General features: G+C 37.0%; 3 protein-coding genes and 1 pseudogene across 3 annotated transcripts; 3 read left to right on the forward strand and 1 right to left on the reverse strand.

Moving 5' to 3' along the window:
- Window positions 1-3,037: 3,037 nt before the first annotated feature.
- On the reverse strand, window positions 3,038-4,873 carry LOC111804573 (annotated as a pseudogene).
- Window positions 4,874-5,435: 562 nt separating this feature from the next.
- LOC111779447 (alpha-soluble NSF attachment protein 2-like) lies at window positions 5,436-9,902 on the forward strand. Its single transcript, XM_023659593.1, has 9 exons — window positions 5,436-5,747; window positions 6,833-6,882; window positions 6,966-7,038; window positions 7,460-7,539; window positions 7,692-7,843; window positions 8,657-8,816; window positions 8,903-8,950; window positions 9,304-9,384; window positions 9,654-9,902. Exons 1-9 carry the CDS (start codon window positions 5,603-5,605, stop codon window positions 9,732-9,734), a joined length of 870 nt encoding a protein of 289 aa, XP_023515361.1. The 5' UTR covers window positions 5,436-5,602; the 3' UTR covers window positions 9,735-9,902.
- A 651-nt stretch (window positions 9,903-10,553) lies between these two features.
- Window positions 10,554-12,903, forward strand: LOC111780463. The gene is made up of 2 exons (XM_023660887.1): window positions 10,554-10,834; window positions 11,157-12,903. Exon 2 carries the CDS (start codon window positions 11,159-11,161, stop codon window positions 12,734-12,736), a length of 1,578 nt encoding a protein of 525 aa, XP_023516655.1. The 5' UTR covers window positions 10,554-10,834; window positions 11,157-11,158; the 3' UTR covers window positions 12,737-12,903.
- A 3,158-nt stretch (window positions 12,904-16,061) lies between these two features.
- Window positions 16,062-16,763, forward strand: LOC111810692 (wound-induced protein 1-like). Its single transcript, XM_023697480.1, has one exon. The coding sequence runs from the start codon at window positions 16,368-16,370 to the stop codon at window positions 16,713-16,715; it is 348 nt and encodes a 115-aa protein (XP_023553248.1). The 5' UTR covers window positions 16,062-16,367; the 3' UTR covers window positions 16,716-16,763.
- The last annotated feature ends 125 nt before the right edge of the window (window positions 16,764-16,888 follow it).

Genomic DNA, 16,888 nt, shown 5'->3' on the forward strand with positions numbered 1-16,888 from the left:
ACTCCCTTTTTATTATATATCATATGATGCCTAATATTCAATAAACTAAACTTAAGAAATTGTCATCTAGCTCCAAAACCACTCGGATAATTGAATTGCTCAATTATGTCTATTAATTAGCTTCATTATATATAAACTTTGCATTTCAAAACCCAACCATACCCTAAAACTATAGGTACTTAAATCGGAAACATTTCCCGTGACATATTCTTCATCTAACTTAAGAAATAGATTTAAAGAGTCTATTATTAACTAATCTAGAAGGTTAGAATGTAAAATCAATCTGTACTCGTTTCACCTAATAGTTTCGACTCTATTTTCTAATTTCTGTATATAAACATAATATTATCCGTTTTGTGGAGGAAAGGTATAGGATTCTTGTGACTTGCTACAAAAGGTCACGTGAGTTGCACTTGGGTAAAGTACATTCACATGCAAATGTACAATGGAAACAAAACTTAATAAAAGTAAAAAGTTTTCTGATAAGTGGCTCTCTTGTTCACTTGTGGCCGAAGAAGGAGTATTTTTGGTAGGTAAGAATGTATACAAGGATAATATAAGCTTTGGTTGGGCCAGTATGTTCAATAACATCATATATATATACTTTATGACCATATGATATAAACCCAGATGCATCAATAAATATCAGGAGAGAATGTGAATAAATATGTAGGAAAATGGAAAGTGGAAAAAAAGAAAAAGTGGGTTTGAAGCAGAAAGGAGAGATTTGAAAAGGGTCGCTCTCAAAGAGTGGTCGTCAGTCTTAGAATTGTAGCCAGCTACTCTGTTATCGTCAGCTTGTAATGCTGGGACAGGATATGTATATATAAGCTTATGACAGACAGCTATATAAGTTTTGTTTTTGTATATTCAAACCCAGCATCTTCTTTCTTTTCCTCAGTTATATATTTAATGAAGCATAAAATTAAGGTGAATAAATCTGTATAAGCAGCAACAAAATGAAAAATGTATAGCATTGAGTTTAGAGACGTACCATATTGTTGATGCCCCACTGATGTTGACAGAAAGATTTGAACATTTCAGGTCACGGGGGCGGTTTCAAGGCTTGGAGATGGATACATATATGTATGTATATGTATATATATGTGCGCGCACTGGAAGTCGGTTGTCCCATCTTCTTCACATGTTAAGGAAGTAGGCATATAAATCCAGCAAAAGGACCACAGATAATGGCACTACAAGCAAGCAAGCAAACACTGCGAGGGCCATACCCACAAGACATTTCATAAAACAGCCTTTCAACTGTTGTGTCTCGTTATTGGTTTTTGGATAGTCCCTGAATGGCACACAATTTTCCCCCTCCCCCATGCAACTCACTTTCCCCCTTTTTTCTTCTTCAACCCCATAAACAAGGAGCCCTATTTCCTCTTCCTCTCTTCAATTCCGACCTCGAGGCGTCCAAAACTCCACCTCTTGCATTAATCTTCAGAAAAATTCTTCTCCATTTGCTCCAAAGTCAGCTCTGGTAGACAACAAGAGTTTCAGGTCATTAAATCTCGAACCTTGACCCAGAATCATGGAACCATAGATGATATGTCAATAGTAAATATAAGCCAGGTAGAATGTAACAGTCAAAGCCCACCGCTAGCAAATATTGTCCTCTTTAGACTTTCCCTTTGGAGCTTTCCCTCAAGGTTTTTAAAACGTGTTTGCTAGGGAGAGGCTTCCACACCCTTATAAAGAATGTTTTGTTCTCCTCTCCAACCGATGTGGGATCTCGCGTAGAATCGCTTAAGTTTCAATTGTGATGCTTCTAAAGACAAGGATTGACTCACTAAATGCATTATCTAAGACGATACTGTTTTTGAACAGTAGTTTTGTTTTACTGATATGCCTGGGGGGTCTGGGTGACATAGACCAGTCTTATGACACCTACAAAGCCTAGTGAGGTTATTGGAGGGGAAGAAGAAGCATAGTAACGAGTTATGAGAGATCATGCCAAAATGTTTTATTTCAGTTATCACTTCACTGCAGCTGAAACCAATAATTCAAGAACAATCAAATTCCTCTTATGGTAAAAAGGAAAATGTAACAATAATAACAATAAGTTAAAACAGTATTACTCATTTCAGCTAATTCACGGGAGAAACAGTAAATAGTTTCTTGGCATGATAAATAGAATTCAGGAAATAAAACAACTAGGCCATGTTTCCAAGGGAAAATAAAAGACAAATTTAGAGAGTTAAAACAAAAGTAAATCAGAAGGAGAGAGAAAAGAGAAATGCCTTCATTTCCACTGCTGATGATTTTGAGAAATATCTTACCAAACTTATTCATGTAACGTAACGATAAATTTTACTGCTTCGAGTATGACAAAGTTCAGTAGACCCCAGTAAAATCATAAGCAGAAAGGCTTTATGATTCCAAATTAGCACATCATAACGATGCATTATTATGAAAGAGGTCAAACTTCTGATAACCTTCACCCAACATAGCAATCATATTGTCAAAAAGTAAAAGATTTTCATAGAACCGAGCATTGATCCGTGGCGCTTTTTATCATTTCCATAACCCGAATCGTTATTCTTCCTTATCTAATGAAGTACAGCATCATACATATTTCAGAACCTGCAAGAGTTGAATGATGCAGAGAATCATATCTGTAAGTCCTAATCATTTAGCCACCAAATTTAGTTCTTAAGCACCCTTTTGCCTTCACTGTTTAATTTGATCTCTTTGGCTGAAGCTTTTTTTTCCCCCTATGAATTTGGTCGAGTGGACGGGGGATACCATCTGTATCCGTATAACTTATCTGAGGTCCACATCTTACAGCCATAACTCAAATCTAGTACATCCTCCAAAGAATTGGCCTTCAACCTAAACTCTTCTAGCTTAGCATAAATTTATCTTTTTCTGGATGCTGTTGGCCACCTGCATAAAACTTAGCTTATAAGAGTGTGGAATAAAAGAAACATTGTTTATAAGGGTGTGGAAACCTCTCCCTAGCAGATGTCTTTTAAAAACTTTGAGGGAAAGTCTAAAGAGGACAATTTCTGTTAGCGGTGGGCTTGGGCTGTTACACTAAGTCATCTTTGAAACTCCCCAACTAGATGTAGGTGTTGGATAAAAGAACATAGGTAGCTGAGTTTTTTGCTCTAGAATAAAGCATCTCCTGAGAAGCAAGTTCTCCCAATTCAGCATTACCATGAACCCTACATGTTCCCAACAAGGTCTGCCAAACCATTTCATTGGGCTCTATGGGCATCGTGCTTACAAACTCCATTGCATAGTTTAGATGTCCCACGCGACTTAAGAGATCAACAACACAGGAATAATGCTCCATCTCTGGTACCACCATAAGTTTCCTTCATTAGCGTGAAGTACTGTAGGCCTTCCTCTACCAGACTTCCATGGCTACATACAAATAGAACACACAAAAAAGTAACAGCATTGGGCTCCATACCTAACTGCTCCATCCTTCTAAAGAATCAAAGAGTGCCTTCCACAATATCGTGTTGAGCACGACCTAATATTATAGCAGTCCACGAAACTGTATCGGCGTTAGAGATTCTATCGAAAACCTTCTTTCGCCTCGGCCAGACTGCCGCATTTGGCATACATGTCAATCAGAGCACTTTCTATGCATTTTGTTCATATCCAAGCCAACCTTGCAGGGGATACCATGGACTTCTTGTGGACGTACTCGAGTAAGCAAAGGCTGGCACATGAAACAAGCATGCTAGAAAATGAGAATTGATTGGGTGTAAAGCCTTCTCTTCTCATATTTGAGAAGATTTCTATTGCTTTGTCCCATTCAGAACACTGAGAATAAGCAGTCACCAGGGTGGTCCAAGGTACTAAATCTCTTTCTTCCACCCTGAAAAAAAACCTTCCTTACATCATCCAGCGATCCACGTTTAGCATACGCATTAGCCACTGCATTTCAGGTACTTATATGATTCACTTCCAATCCTGATTTTATAGCCTGGGCATGAACCTTCTTTCCCGACTCAGCTATGGCATTAAATACACTACAATAAGTGTAATGGTCCGAGTGTATGTCATTTTGACACATTTTGGCAAATAATTCCAAGGTTTTTTCATTACACTCACTCTCTATAAATACCCAAAATCATTGCATTCCGCGGGACGTTAACCCGACAATTTGTAAAATGAGGGTCAAAGATGGATCTGCCTCTTGCAAAGATCTACATTTAGAATGCATATCAACAAGAGTATTGGAGTCCACACCTAACTCTGAAGCAAAATGGCTAACTTCTTTTGCCTTGCTCACGGCTCCTAACATACCCATAGCTTTTGCAATGCCAATAAACGATTGTGCATCGGGTGTTACTCCTTCTCCCTTCATTCTGAGAAAATGATCATATGCCTCTGAGTAAAGACCATTTAATGTGAACCCCGAGATCATGGCATTCCACGAGACTACATTAACTTCAGTCATGGTGTTAAACACCTTGAATGAATCCTGAATCTCTTGTAACCTTGCATACATATTAAGAAGAGCAGTATACACAAAAGAAAGAGATGCAAAGCCTCTAATAATAATCTGGGATGAACCATTTTGCCCAATATAATGGTCTCCAAACCAAGATACAAGAATATGCAGACTGATCTGGAAAAACTCCCTGACTCTGCATTTCACAGAATTACTCAAAACCAATCGAGGAAAAAATCATTGTTAGCCAATCCAAGAAAAGATGTCTCTCTGGGACATTTGATCAAACAGGTGGCATGCAGCACCAATATCGGAGCATTTCGAGCGAGAGTGAGCAACATGATTAAGCAAAACCAGAGAATCGTGGTTTTAAAATTTCGATTTTAACAAAAACGCATGAACAGTCTTGCCTTGTTTCAGAAATCTTACGTCCACACAATCACGCAGGAGGCGTTGGTGTTAACGCTAAATTCCTAATCTGTCAAAAATTTGTAGCCATTACGAAAATAAATCCGAATTCTGGGAGAAGAAGAAGAAGACATTGCTTGGGGAATGAGAGATTAGCCTGGACATTGGCGCGTTCGAGAAGGAAAGAGCAGGTTCAGCAACGGCAAAGTTGGATAAACTCATAATGGTTTATCGTGGAGCCTTAGCTCTGCAAGTAGCGCCGTTGCCGCCATTGCTTCCTGTTCCGCCTTGGAATTTGTGGCTCTTTACTTCTTACTAGGAGATACCCTCATCCGTTTGGTTGTTGTTGCTAAGGTCAAATGCATTTTTTTTAATTGTTAGATTTTTTAAAATATTATTTTAAAAGAATATTTAGAATATTAGAGAAACTATAAAAATTAATAAAGATTTAATGGTGTACAGAAAAATCGATCTTTAAAACGACGCCATTTCATTACGAGGTCATTCCACCACTTACTAACCGACATGTCGGTTTGAAGCTATTGGAAAAGAATCGGATAGGCCGACTAATCGTAAACCTAGAGGCGCGCTAGTTTCGGCATTTTAATCAGCACGGCGCTGCCAAAGCTGAGCCAGGTCGACGAAACAAAGCTTACTCTCGAAGAAAAATCTTTACCCAACGGTTGACCGTACTAGTTTCGCCATTATTTATCTTCCTGTTCATATTCTCTGTGAAATTTCTCAAGCTCAAAGCAAACTCTTGGATGCTGTTCAAAGATGGCCGATCAACTTGCTAAGGGTGAGGAATTCGAGAAGAAAGCGGTGAAGAAGCTTAATGGCTGGGGATTGTTCGGTTCCAAGTATGAAGATGCCGCTGATCTCTTCGATAAGGCTGCTAATTCTTACAAGCTTGCTAAATCATGTAATTCACCCAATCGGTCTCTGCTAGTACTTGCTTTTTTGGTCCCTTAGATCTTTGTACAATGCGATTGATTCAATTTTTCATGCCTCAATGCATTAACATGGTCAGAACTTTATTGTCTGTTGCTTGAGTTAAAAGGAATTTATTGTCGATTGAATAGAGAGCTGTCTGCTGGTTATCTTGATTGGAATTCGACCTACGCAATTATTTTTGCTGAATTTAGAATCTGCTTTGATGATCTTGATAGCATGGTATGTACTGTTGTTTGAACTAAGGGCGTTAAGACTTACGATCTAATGGATGATTAAGATATTTTTGTGACATTATATGCATTTGGTTTTTGGTCGGTTTGTAGATGCAACTGCCCATCCAGATAGAAAATGTGATCGGTTGTCTACAAATGATAACTAAATACTGAATAAAAAGGTCTGGATGCGTTAGCTATCAAATTCCAATTTTGGATGATCTGTTTGGGAATCAGACACAACAACTGAAACTATATATCGAATGTGAAGGACGTAGTTATAATTAAATGGTTTGGTTGGAAGATATATTGGCCATATGGGCAAAAAATGTGAAGGAAATTGTTCTTAATATGATGGTTTAAAGCTCCATATGGATGCTGAGACTGTTTTTGGATTTTTCTTAATCTTTATAATGATTTTCCTGTTGACCCAGTAGCATATTCATACTCCTTGAGGCCTCATTAATCAAGTCAGATTAAGTTATCTTCTCCATTTTGCTTTTGTACGAGATTATCAAAACAAGACATGAATTTCTTATTTTTCCTATGTAGAAGCCTGCTGAACCATCAAAGATCTTTTTTGTTTTCTCGTTCGGGTTTTGAACTAGTTGATAAACATTACTCATTTTAATATATATTTGAATTTTCCTCTGTACAATTCCTTCTAATTCTATTTTAGTGACATCAGTCTCTTTGCCCTATACGTTCGAAAGAATCTCATGATAGTTACGGTCTCGTATTTATGTAGTCCAATGATTTTTTTGTCATTCATAGTTACCATACCTCTTCTCACTATGATACCTGGTATATGGTTTTAATCTATACCCATGATGTGTTTTAGGGGATAAAGCTGGGTCAACCTACACAAAGTTGGCAGGTTGCCATCTGAAAGTAAGTACTTCAAGTATGTGATAGTGCCCACACCTCATGTCCTAACCTCCTCTGGCATTTTTTTCAAAAATAATTTTCTGTAGGTGGAAAGTAAGCACGAAGCTGCTCAAGCTTATGTTGATGCTGCCAATGCCTATAAGAAAACATCTATAAAGGGTAAGTCCAACACTGCCCTTCAAAAGGTTTATTAGTGGATTTCCTTTTAGTTTCCTTTCTCTGACAGAATATTCTTGTTCACAAATGATTCATTGTCTTCTAAAATTTGTATTTTTCTTACTGATAATAATTCTCTTTGTTAGTCTAAGTTGCCAACTCAGTAGGATTCAGGAAAGAGCCTTCATGTTCTCCTCATATTTTCTATCTGCAATAATGTAAATCCGGATATATTACTGTTTCAGCTTAACTTGTTTAAATCATCTGTTATAATTCATCAGCATGTTGTTATATTGAACTTCTCTTTATCAAATTATGTATAGAAATCCGCTGAAGCTTTTTTTTTTTTTTTTTTTTTTNTTTTTTTTTTTTTTTTTTTTTTTTTTTTTTTTTTTTTTTTTTTTTTTTTTTTTTCGTACTGTAGAGGCCATTTCATGCATGGAGCAAGCAGTAAATCTATTTTGTGATATTGGAAGGCTCAGTATGGCTGCAAGATATTTGAAGGTACATGCTTATTTAGTTTGGCAGGATTGTTTGGTAAAATTATTACTCAACAACGCCTTCGGCTTTCTTTGTATAGATTTGTTTTCTTTTGCTTCTTTTTCTTCATTAACTGTAATAGATTGTTCGAGTTGTAATTATCTTTAATGATGTAGGAAATTGCTGAACTATATGAGTCAGATCAGAACATTGAACTTGCTATTGGTTACTTTGAAAAAGCTGCTGACCTTTTCCAAAATGAGGAAGTAACAACATCTGCAAACCAGTGCAAGCAGAAAGTGGCTCAATTTGCTGCTCAATTAGAACAGTAAGCCTTTCTACTCATAGTATTGCTGTGCACCTCTCCTAGCACGAATATATTACTCATGAGTTGTAATTGATTGGCTAAGTTCTCAATAATGTTTTCATCTTTTTGACAATAATATAAGTGGCCATGAATATATACGTGTTGATTGCACTCATGTTCAAGGAAAACTATATCCATAATATCCTTGGTGTTTTTCTCCATAATATCTGTATTTCAGTGGGAAATTTATCTTTTATCAATTTATCAATGTAAGGTTTCATACTTTAGAACGAAGAACTAAAAAGTTATATTTTTAGTACTCTCTCTTCACATTGCTAGAGAATGAATCATAGGGATTCATGTGTATTGTGGTCTTACTGGTGTAAATGTGATGTAGATTTTTGGCTTTAGATTTTTGGCTTTGGATGTTATCTAAATCATGAAACCCGCTCATCATCAAACTTAAGTGGCATGCATACTTATCCATATATGTTAACAAAACAACGAGAAAAGACATTGTCATTAAGAGCAAATAGGACATTGTAATTTTATCAATAGGAGACATTGTTGCCACTCCTTTGGTCTCCTTTTGTATTTGTACCTTTCATTTTATCAATATTTTTTTTAATAAAAAATATTAATGTACCATATCAATGCCTATTTTTAGAAAGGACATTGTCAAATACCCTCTGTTCCTACCTCTTGTATTGAAGCCAGATGACAACAGAGTGTCTATTACTCAAGTAGTGCACACGAATAGTTGTCTGCGGTCATGATGTTGCTTCTATCTATTAGTCGGAGGGTAATAGATAATCAATTTTGAATTTTCTATAGGTACGAAAAGGCAATTAAAATATATGAAGAGATTGCACGACATTCACTCAAAAGTAACTTGCTAAAATATGGAGTCAAAGGACATCTTCTTAATGCCGGTTTATGTCAACTCTGCAAAGGTGATATTGTAGCCATCACCAAAGCATTGGATGAATATCAGGTTCAGTTTTCAGCCTTGAATCTTGATGATATACGTGTACTTTATTGCTATTGTCTTATTCAAATGTTCTGTATATTGTTTTACAGGATTTAGATCCAACTTTTTCGGGCACACGTGAATGTCGACTTTTAGCTGTAAGTTGTTTCAATCTTCAGTTGATGTTTTTATTTACTACTTCATTCTTGTCTGTATGCACCATGATATACATGACAGAGACAGATTAATTATTAATTATTACTTATCTCTTTTTCATTAGTTTGATTGCAAGTTCAGCTGCGTTAACGTTTCCACTTGGATTTTTATTCCATTCTTGCATTTGATGTGTGACTCTTCAGATTGCCAAGATTTTGCTTAGATACTTATTTACATTTTATATACATATGAATATGCATCCAGCATTCTCCTATCACTGTTTCTTTCCTTTTCTTTTCTTTTGAACTTTTCAATATTGTACTCTCTTGAGCTGAAAAAGTACTTTATTTGTCAGGATATTGCTGGTGCCATTGATGAAGAAGATGTTACAAAGTTTACTGACGTTGTTAAGGAGTTCGATAGCATGACCCCTCTGGTAATTCTTTCTGTAATTTTGAAGTGACGTTGCACTAAAAACTCTAAGATAACCAATTTGATTGAAAGACATGGTTTAGAGAGATCCTGATAATCACCGTGAATTGACTTATTGGTCAAAAAGGGTCATATAAATAATAAGAGGCATTGGGAGAATTGGTTCAAGCCATATAGAATTTGTTCAAAAAGTATTTTTTTCATAAGTTATTCTAAACAAACTACTACTTTGTGTTTTGAATGTTTACTTATATGCTCAAATTGGCTTACCAGGACCCATGGAAGACAACTCTGCTGTTGAGAGTGAAGGAAAAGCTGAAAGCCAAGGAGCTTGAGGAGGATGACCTAACCTAAATCTCCTATTATAAATTGATTTGTTGGGTTACGGTTGTTGATTTCTAAACTATATACGACGAGGTGTTTATGTAAATTTTCACCACATTTGTTATGTCTGAGATTCAAAAACATTGCCTGCCTTGGGTTTCAATCAGATTGCATGCATGAGTTTGTGGAGTTTTACTATTTGAAACTGTGTTTTAGTTTCCCTTCGACTTTGCTTGAACACCAATTTGAGAGACCGTTAAATTTACTAGGCCTCTCTTTACTGTGACCCAAAGAAAACTTGATTCTTCAAACTTTTGGACAAGGACATGAGAAGGAAAGGGGTACAGATATTTTATTAGTATGTGTGATATTTATATTGAAAAGTACATGATTTGGTTGTTACTCTCTCTTTTTTAACTGATATTTTTATTTGCATTTACAAACTGTGGGGCAGAGGAAGGCATGCAGGTAAGCAAAGGCAGCTGTTACACTCTGACTTGATCGGCATCTATTATTTTATGGAAGTAATCTTCCAAAGGAAAGTGTTTTGTTTTCCAAAGTTTTTAAAAACGTGTCGGTTAGATATTGTTTCCATATTTTTATAAAAAAAATACTTCGTTTCCCTCTCCAATTATTGTGGGATTTCATAATCCTCCTATTTTGAGATTCAATGTCTTTGTTGGCGCTCGTTTCTCTCTTTAATTAATGTATGATCTCACACAATATCTAAGCGTGACCAATAGGCTACATATATCAATAATTGAATAATTGAACGATTGGGTATCACAGGAAGAAAAAACAAACGAAAAAGGCAAATTGTTCGCTGGCTGCAAGTGCCAGATGCCTCATTTTGAAAGGCAACGGGGTCAATGGATGCCTAGCTTGTAACGACGTCGTTCGCTGCAGAGCCAAACCCAAATTCCACCCGCACCCACCATCCCTCAACTCTCTCTCTGCTTTGACCATTTCCCTCTCTCTTTTGACTCATAAGTTTATCGAAGTTGGGTCCTTCCAATGCTTCAACCCTCAATGTTTCGTTGAGCTCTGCTGATGATAAGCGATAATCTCGATTGAAGACTCATCTGTTCCCGGGAAAATCCTCGTGGAATCCGCTGGATTTCAACTTTTAGGTCAGTTGTTTCGGCTCCAACTTGTAAATCTCCCATTCAATTTTTAGGTACTGAATTTGATATTTTATAAGTAAACTTGTGTGTTGTGTGATCGGAATTAGTGAATTGGGTTTCTCAATCACTCTGTTTACGGCGTTGGTTTCTTAGTTTTGGATTAGGTTTGATTTGAAGGAGGACTGTAGATTTCATTCGCCAACGATTATTAGCTTCTTAGTATTATTGATTTTTTTTCTCCCTGAGAATGTTACGATGATTCATATCATATATGTGAACTGCTGCTGCATTTCTTATATTAAATGAAAGAATTCGAATGATTTTGCAGCAATGGCCGCCACCAGCGATATAAATGGCAATGGGGAAATAGAAATATGTAATTCCAAAGAAGGAGAAGAAGCTCAAAATGCTTTCCACTTTGTTACATCTCAAAAAACCCTATTGAATGATGAACTCACACAAAGAAGATCCCCTATTTCCATTGATGTGGTAGCTCCTATGAGGAAAAGATTCTTCAAATTTGGTTCAGCATCTGCTAGGTTCCAGCAGATTGCTAAGGAGAAAGACGACGTTTCACGATCCGTGCATTCTTCATCGAGTGGTCATCATTTTCGAGAACGTATAAGTGGAGTATTTTCTAAGAAGATTGATTGGGATTCACTCATGAACATGAGCAAAACATGGATTAGAGACCCGATGAACATAGCTCTTTTCATTTGGATCATTGGTGTTGCTGTTTCAGGTGCAATTCTGTTCTTGGTCATGACCGGGATGCTAAACGCTGCATTGCCGAAAAAGTCCGAACGAGATGTTTGGTTCGAAGTCAACAATCAAATTCTTAATGCATTGTTTACCCTTATGTGTCTATACCAACATCCAAAACGGATATACCATCTCATACTTTTATCTAGATGGAAAGCTGAAGATGTTACCAAACTTAGAAAGCTTTACTGCAAGGATGGGACTTACAAGCCTCATGAATGGGCGCACATGTTGGTGGTTATAATTCTCCTAAATGTGAACTGTTTTGCTCAGTATGCACTTTGTGGGCTGAATCTTGGTTACAGGAGGGCTCGACGTCCAGCCATAGGAGTAGGAATATGCATATCGGTTGCAATCGCTGCACCGGCCATTGCAGGCGTCTATTCCATAATTAGCCCCTTGGGGAAGGATTACGACTCTGAAATCGACGAGGAATCGCAGCTTCAGTCGAAATCACTTGAGAAAATATATTCATTTGCTACAAGAGACGAGCACGAGAACAGAATTATCGAAAACAATCCCGAGTGGAGTGGTGGAATACTTGACTTTTGGGATGACATATCTCTAGCATACCTCTCCCTTTTCTGTAGCTTTTGCGTGTTTGGATGGAATATGGAGAGACTGGGATTTGGCAATATGTATGTCCATATTGCAACATTCATTCTGTTCTGTATGGCTCCTTTCTGGATTTTTCTCTTAGCTGCTGTAAATATTGATAACGAAACTGTCAGGACAGTGATGGCCGTTACTGGGGTTGTTCTTTGTGTATTTGGTTTACTTTATGGCGGTTTTTGGCGGATTCAGATGAGAAAGAGATACAATTTGCCTGCATATAGCTTTTGTTTTGGCAAGTCCGCTGTGGCTGACTGCACTCTATGGCTTTTCTGTTGTTGGTGTACTCTAGCACAGGAGGCGCGGACTGGGAATTCTTATGATATAGTACACGAGATGTTCTACAGAAAACGCGACGAGAGTAGTCAGGTGCTCGGTGAAGATAGCAAACCCGATTCGGGTTCTCCGGTGGCAAACATCTCGAACCCGTCTAACTCAAGGGGCTATTATAGTCCAGAAAGGCCTCTTGCGGAAGGTGCAGGTAAAACTATGATGCCACCTTCTCCTTCTTTGCTTCAGAGAGAAACAACTTAACTCATTTGGTATGTGGATTGAAATATGTATAGTTTTTTGTGTATTTATGATGATTTTGTATGAATGAATCAACTTCAAACTGAATTTAAAGATCAGAAAGAACCATCACACAATATCTTTGTTATGAACTGTTCATGTTCGTTCACTGCAATCATTGTCACACAATATCTGCTGCTTTGCTACACTCTTAGTGCAGTAAATAGTTTGTATCATCAGTGCCCTTTTCTCTCAAAAAGCATGTCATGAACACTGTTACTGCTGTGTGTATTGAATATCTGTGTTGGTGTTTACAGTATTCCATTGACAGATTAGTATATCTAATGTTGGTGATGGGTCATTTTCATCGCCATTATTGGTCGTGCTGTCCCATGAAATGTCTGCAATTGAGGTGGATTCAGTGCTGTGGCCATTATTAAAGCCGTAACATCACCCGTTTGCTGAATCCTCCTCATTCTAACTCCACCATTATTGAAACTGTCTAGGTTAGATATTATTTTCGCTTTAGTCCGTTGCTATTAGGAAGAGGTCTCTACACCCTTATAAGTCATGTTTCGTTCTCACAATCCAACGAATGTCGGATCTTACAATTCATGCCTTTTGGGGGCCCAACGTTTTCGCTAGCACACCGCCCGGTATCCGACTCTAAATACCATTTGTAATAGTCCAAGTCCAACGATAGTAGATATTGTTCGTTTTGACCCGTTACGTGTCGTCGTCAACTTCATGGTTTTAAAACGTGTCTGCTAGAAGAGGTTTCCACACCCTTATAAGTAATAACGGAAGATTTCATAGTTTTGTTGAAGTTGAAAAAATCAACGTGTTTGAACAATGTTCTTTCAAATTTGGTCCAAACACGTGTTCGAGTCATTGTCAGGTCATACCACAAATCCTGCCGTCTTCTTCATCCTATTAAGAACTACGAATTATTAAAGATACGGTCTCCACAGTGTCGGAGATGCGCATCCCACAATGTTTGGTTCCATTTCCCAATTATTTGTTTTGTCTTCATTTTCCACCATTTCCCCCTTCAAACTTCCACTGCTCCTTTTCTTCGGCCATTAAAACAGGACAGGTTTTGGTCTAACCTTTAATTTGGTTCCTTCAAACTTGTACTGTTTCTTACTGGCCGGCTTCGGCTCTATTTCCGTCTCCTTCTCAGGACCAGCCCTTAGCTAGCCCTTTCGTTTGGATGTGGACCATTGGCTGATCTTTGGGTTTATTTTTGACCGTGTGATCAAGATCATGTGGCCCAGAATCGCCGTTGATGCCCAATCAGGGACAGATCAACATGGGCTGTAAGCAATCCCGCATGTCGCCATATCGCGGATGGAGACCAAACAAGCAAATCCTCCATATTCACACAATTTTTTGTCTTTTTATTTTATTTTATATAGTTTCATATTCACACAAAATTCATTTGGCTTTATTTAATTATGAAATGGTCCATCGATTCTTCATTATTTTATCACGTAATTAATCCTTTTACTTTTGTACAAAATAATGCAGATCCAACCAACAAACACTCAAAAAATTAAATACCCTTACAATTTTTTTTTTTCTAAAAGGGAGTTTAATATATTGCTTATTTATTTAATTTCCATTTTAATTTCATAATTCAAAATTACAAATTTACCCCTGAATTGTCCAGAATCTCCATTTCAACCTTATTCATTAATATGTTGAAATTTTAGTATTAAAATGTGATGAAATTTAAATATATATATTTATGAGNTTTTTTTTTTTTTTTTTTTTTTTTTTTTTTTTTTTTTTTTTTTTTTTTTTTGTTCTATTAGATTTTAAAAAATAGCAAGTCCTTTCTCAATAGAAAGCTCTATTGGTCCCAAAAAAGAAAGAAAATATAAGAGAGTCGAGAGATTTTCGAGATCGATGATGGTGATATAAAGTTAACCCATTTTCGAGATCGATGATGGTGATATAAAGTTAACCCATTTCTTGCGGGTATGTTTTATCATAAGTTTAAATTATGAACTATGTCGTTAAGAATTTTAAATTGTGAATAAAATAATAGCAAAATAATTGATTTAACAAATAATTAAAATTCTTCTTGTTGTTTTTTTAACGAACATTTAATTCCTAACAGCATGTCGATGACAAAGTTGTTTTTTTTTTAAGTAGATTTAAGCGTTTGGTGAAATAATTGAACTAATAAAGCTAGGAACACATTATATACAAAAGTATTGTGTTTTTTCAAGTAGATTTAAATGTTTGGTTGAATAATTAAACTAATATAACTAACATATATATACAAAAAGTATTGTTTTTATTTATATACAAAAAGTATTGTTTTTATTTATATATTTAGTTAACCGCTCAAGCCCACTACTAATAAATATTGTATATTTTGGTCTGTTACATGTCGTTATTAACCTCATAGTTTTAAAATACATTTACTAGGGAGAGGTTTCCACATCCTTATAAGGAACGTTTCGTTCTTCTTTTCAACCAATGTGAGGTCTCACAATCCACCCCTTTAGAGGTCCAGTGTCCTTACTGGCACATTGCCCGGTGTCGAGCTATATTATCATTTGTAACAACTCATCTATTGTGTATCGTTGTCAGCCTTACAGTTTTAAAATACATCTATTAAGGAGAAATTTCCACACTTTTATAAGAAATGTTTCTTTTCTCTTTCATCACTTTTGTACATTTAGTGACCGGTGCTAATCTTTCTTAAAAATAAGTTTAGATCGACATATGATACTTTTTGTTCCAACAGAAGTGGCATGCATGATGGGTATTCCAATACCATTTTGGAAGGTATAATATGCATAGCAACTAGGGAATCTCCTATTCATTCCCTTCCAATACATTAGACATGACATTATAGTATCTATGCGTATTCCCATGATTCAATTCCAATACACCAATGTACTTTTATTCTATTTCCCTTTTTATATAACCCATATATATTCTAAGTATATGCCAAAATAACTCCCCAAAATCTTTAATATTTATTTCCTATATAACAAACGGATTATTAAAAAAATATATATATATATATATAATTTGACATAAAATAAAAAATAAATAAAAAATGAAGCTAGTTTCGTTTTTGGTCAACTGAAGTTTGGTTGACCAATTTCCAAGCCTTTTTGGACTCTCAAATTCCGTGCATCCGGGTCCATAAAAGAAATTCAGACGACCAATTGAAAGTCGCCACGTTGCATCCGAAAATGGATTGAAATTACGTAAAAGCCCAAAATGATATTCGTCGTGCATTTTGATTGGCCACGTGTGAATCCCTCAAAAACGGATGAGGACGCAGACAATTGCTTGTCCGGATACGCTGGTTCCTATAAAGCCCCCTGCCTCGTGGTAAGGGCCTCTCCAGGTTTCCTCTGGTTCTTCATCTTCAAAATTTCCTTCGTTTCTTGTTCATTACAAGAAAACACTTGTGAAATTTGGAGTCCGAGGCTTAGGCTAAGGCTAACTTCTGCAAGAACTGGCTAACTCTCAGGGAATTCTGGAGGAAAATAGTGATTGTAGTAATCAAAGGGTGGTTCTCGCCCTATATGAGGCCTTAACCTCTCGAAACGTGAACACTGTTCACCAAATCCTCGCTCCCGATCTCGAGTGGTGGTTCCATGGTCCTCCCTCCCACCAATTTCTGATGCGCCTTCTCACTGGAGCTTCATCCAACGGCCAATCTTTTCAGTTCGTTCCTCAATCAATCACTTCCTTTGGTCCCACCGTCCTCGTTGAAGGCTGCGATCCTACCCGTTCAATCTCCTGGATCCACGCCTGGACCATCACTGATGGGATAATCACTCAGGTTCGCGAGTATTTCAATACCTCCCTTACTGTTACTCGCCTCGGTAACTCAACCGACTCTCCGTCGTCCTCCGTCGCGTCGGAGATTTCCTCTGCCTCGTCGCTGCACCATTGCCCTTCTGTTTGGGAAAGCAGCCTCTCCAATCAGGTCGGGAAATCGGTGCCTGGGCTCGTCTTGGCCATTTAATCGGTTTCTCTGATCCGGTGCGGCCGTTTTCTCTTATAACTAAANAAAAAAAAAAAAAAAATGTAAGAAACTTGGTGTGTGTGTGTTTGTTGATTTGGTTTGTCGTTTTGCGTTTCTGTTTCGTTGTGCGGTTTCGTGAGTTTTGATATTGTGTGTGGTAGAGTTGGGTAATT

This window comes from Cucurbita pepo, chromosome LG01 (genome assembly GCF_002806865.2).
Source record: "Cucurbita pepo subsp. pepo cultivar mu-cu-16 chromosome LG01, ASM280686v2, whole genome shotgun sequence".
NCBI classification, from domain to species: domain Eukaryota; kingdom Viridiplantae; phylum Streptophyta; class Magnoliopsida; order Cucurbitales; family Cucurbitaceae; genus Cucurbita; species Cucurbita pepo.

Excerpts from the sequence above, each read along its gene's own strand:
- LOC111779447 (XM_023659593.1), top strand. The coding sequence starts at position 5,603 with ATGGCCGATCAACTTGCTAAGGGTGAGGAATTCGAGAAGAAAGCGGTG. Across the intron at positions 7,844-8,656 it reads TTTGCTGCTCAATTAGAACA|GTACGAAAAGGCAATTAAAA; the intron begins GTAAGCCTTTCT and ends AATTTTCTATAG. Across the intron at positions 8,817-8,902 it reads AAGCATTGGATGAATATCAG|GATTTAGATCCAACTTTTTC; the intron begins GTTCAGTTTTCA and ends ATTGTTTTACAG.
- LOC111780463 (XM_023660887.1), top strand. The coding sequence starts at position 11,159 with ATGGCCGCCACCAGCGATATAAATGGCAATGGGGAAATAGAAATATGT.
- LOC111810692 (XM_023697480.1), top strand. The coding sequence starts at position 16,368 with ATGCGCCTTCTCACTGGAGCTTCATCCAACGGCCAATCTTTTCAGTTC.